The sequence below is a fragment of the Triticum urartu genome, chromosome 2A (assembly GCF_056163025.1).
Source record: "Triticum urartu cultivar PI428250 chromosome 2A, HENAU_Tu73, whole genome shotgun sequence".
Lineage (NCBI taxonomy): Eukaryota > Viridiplantae > Streptophyta > Magnoliopsida > Poales > Poaceae > Triticum > Triticum urartu.
In genome coordinates this window covers 664,598,619-664,602,117 of record NC_141874.1, presented here as the reverse complement: position 1 = coordinate 664,602,117, position 3,499 = coordinate 664,598,619, and the positions used below count along the sequence as shown (strand labels likewise).

At 44.3% G+C, this 3,499-nt stretch overlaps 1 protein-coding gene across 1 annotated transcript; it reads right to left on the bottom strand.

The window, feature by feature from the left end:
• Window positions 1–326: 326 nt before the first annotated feature.
• Window positions 327–945, bottom strand: LOC147986523 (uncharacterized). Its single transcript, XM_087540075.1, has one exon. The coding sequence runs from the start codon at window positions 844–846 to the stop codon at window positions 460–462; it is 387 nt and encodes a 128-aa protein (XP_087396201.1). The 5' UTR covers window positions 847–945; the 3' UTR covers window positions 327–459.
• Between the last annotated feature and the right edge of the window lie 2,554 nt (window positions 946–3,499).

Sequence of the window (3,499 nt, the reverse complement as noted above, 5' to 3'; positions counted from 1 at the left end):
GTGATTCTATTATCGGGCGGTTGTGATTAGGCCTTTGATATTTACCATTTAAATATGAATGACGGTGTGCACCAAAATGGCGCGGGGGCTGAGGATCATCCATTTTCAAAAGAAAATGATGTTTTTACTCCCATTTTCTTGGAAAAGGGGCACAACTCCCAGAAGTTGCAAGACGTCGTTTTCATTTCGTGAATGGAAGCTTTCGTTGCCACGTCTCTGCATCGGAGATGCATACAACCAACTCATCCGCATACAATAACCGAACACGTCCAAATCATAAAAGCTGTGACAGGAGCGCAATGCAAATGAATCATCTGTGGCAGGAGTAGTTCCTTATATTTGCAATTTCCCAAATTGGGATGCTGATGCTAATAGACAGAACAGGCAGAAATACAGAGCATCTAAAAAATGAATTGAATTTGCCGACGCCGTAACCAGGGAGTATTTTGTATTTACACTTCAATAGAGAAAATCACTGTAACTGCCGCCATGGCGCCGGTCGCCCGCGCAGAACAGCTCCGAGTAATCGCAGAGGCCGTACAGCTCGTCCGGAAACGTCTGCTGCGCGGCGCCGGCGTTGGCGTTGGCAGCCCGCACGTCGTTCCCGGCTGTACCGGCCGCGCCCGCGGTGGCGGGCATGAAATGGCTTCGTGCTCCGGCGGCAGCGTTCCTCCCCTCGGCGGCTGGGCGGCTGGGGCGCGGCCGGTGGAGCGGACGTGCGGCTGCTTCGGCTCCGGCCTCGGCGGACTTGCCGGTGAGGCGCTGCACGAGGGACTTGAAGCCCGCGGCGTCGGAGGTGACGAACTGCGTCTCGATGTAGGTGACCTTGACGCCATTGCTGGCCATGGATCTTGCCTGACCGAGCGAGCACGTACGGCTCTGTCCTTGATTTGCTGACGACTTGTTCTTCTCGCCGAAAAGGAGTACGTATGCTCTAGTCGCAGGTTGTGTCTGTCTCTCTATCCTGGGCTCCTGGCTTTTGGGGGCGTTTATATAGGAGTAGAAAACAAAGACTGGGGCTGAGATTTTGGAGGGGAGAAGTATTCCCAGGTTGGTGGTAGCGGCTGAAGGTAGAGAGGCAGCAGCAAGTTGCGGTGTTTGACCGGTCCGCCGGAGCCACTGCGAGTGGGACAGCGGTCAAATAATTTAGAACGGGAGAGTTGGTCAAGCGCTCGTGCGCGCGCGGGAGTATGCTTTCGACGGCCATCTTCTTCGCCGTTGTTTCTCTCGGTCGCTCGTGCTGATGCCGATGGATCTCAAATAGCAGGCGAGCACAAGAAGGACACAATACATCTGGGCCACACCGGAGGTAAAATTTCGTGTGTCGGCCTTTTTCTGAAATCTATTCGAGATCTGACCCTAGGTTGAAATTTTTTCGAGATTTGACCCTTTTGCTATCGTCAAAGCCCATGACGGTAGGGTCTAACAGCCTACCGCCAGGGACTTTGGCGGTAGGAAACATCGCTACCGGCAAACGGGCTGGCGGTAGCGTGAACACCCCTATCGCCAAGGTGCTTGGCGGTAAGCACGAGCACGCACTGTGTTCAATACTTAGAAGGCTTTTGACGGTAGGGCATGCAACCCTACCGCCAGGGTCCTTGGCGGTAGGCTGTTATACCCTATCGCCATGGTCTTTGGCGGTAGCAAAAGGGTCAGATCTCGAAAAAAATTTCAAACTAGGGCCAGATCTCGAATAAGTTTGAAAAAAGGTCAAAACATGAAATTTAGCCCACACCGGACATTCCTTTCTCCTTGCCAATGGCATAGCTTGGGTCTTGGGTCAGGGTCGGATTCGAACCCCAAACATCTTGGATTACTTCCACCCGCTATAACCAGTTAGGACAGCTAACTTGCTTTGTCTAATTCCTTCTTTCATTCTTCTTGTTGTGCATCTTTTCAATCTGGTTTTCTTCTTTTTTGTTTAGCTGTTGTTTGGGCCTTTTTTCAGTTTTTTTATTTTTCTTTGTTTCTTCTTCTTTTTATCTTTTTTTTTCATTTGCTAAAGTTTGTGAACATTTTCTTAAATTCATGGACATTTTCTAAATCTGTGAACTTATATTTTAAATGAGTGCTTTTTTTAAATGAATGAATGTTTTTAGTTTTTGCAAAATAAATCAAATTCATGATCCTTTGTGTCAAATTCATAAACATTTCGTAAATAGATGATTTTTTTTTCAATTTTACTAACTTTTTCCCAATTAATGAACTTTTGTGTCAAATTCGTGATTTTTTTAAGTCAATGAATATTTTCAATTTCATGAATTCTTTTGTCGTACTTTTTTCAAACCGTGAAGTTTTCTTTAATCTTAGGGTGGGAAGTTGAAACCGAAAACTCAGTTTTTACCATTTCGTTTATTTTAAATTTTGGTTAGCAAAACTATAAACCGAAATGAACAGAAAAAAGCAGCTAACCCATAATTTGGTTAATTGGCTTACTCAGTTCGGCGTTCAATTTACACCGGGCAAACTCGTCAAATGTAATGCTTTATATTATGATACTCGCGCATTATATAGCAGAGCTCTCTACCCACATATTCGTTGCTCGGTGGGGTGAGACTAAATTGAGCGCTATGGGCGGCTCGTGATTGAAAGGCTCGCGCAGGTTTGGGCCTTCGTGGCCGGGTCAGCCCATATTGCATGCACCGAGCGAGCTCCACTCGCTACTTGGCGTGGGCTTGTCCGCTTGGATCCTTAGCACCACTCGCTACAGCGACAGTTTCCCTTTTTTTTCATTCATTTGTCTTCGCACTTTATTATTCTTTTTGAAACCTTTTAAAAATTTTGAAATATTGTTTGGAATACTAGAAAATGTTTTTGTTTTCAAATATTGTTTAAAATTTATAAAATATTCTGGAATTTAAAAAATGTTCCAGTTTTTGAATTTTGTGTTCACAAAATGAAGCAATGTTTGTGTTTCAAAAAAGTTGATAATTTTTTAGAAAAGTATGTGGTTTGCATTTTGTGTTCATCATCAATTATTGGAAAAATTTTAAATTTTTTGAAAAAGGTGTTCAAATAAATAAAAAAATCATACACAATTCAAAATTCGAAAATTATTAACAAATTTCAAGTAATGGTTAGAAAAAATGACAAGCTCATGGATGCACCCGTCTGCCCTAGTCTAGCACACTCTTCTCAACTGGTGGTTTTTTGGACTACGGCTAAATGATCTTAACTTCTTGTAGTAGCTTGGCTCGGACATAGGAGGCATCCCTGCCAAGTTTGAACGACAACCGACTCCATTCGCATGTTGCGACATGCTCAACCATTTATCAATACTTTTTCACCGAGAAAAATCCAGAAAATGCAAAACTTTGGTCATAGAAGCAGTTGGCGAAAATTTGGGGTCATTTGACGGATGTTGAAAAACAACATCTTTCAAACGGACCCTTCTCGCCCTACCCAAACACCATCCGTTGCACATGGTCTATTTTTGGACATCCTTAAATTGACCCCAACTTTTGCAAGCGGGTGGGCATGCAATGGTAGGCATCCATGC

Bases quoted from the DNA above. Each gene is read 5' to 3' on its own strand.
- LOC147986523 (XM_087540075.1), bottom strand. From the start codon at position 846: ATGGCCAGCAATGGCGTCAAGGTCACCTACATCGAGACGCAGTTCGTC.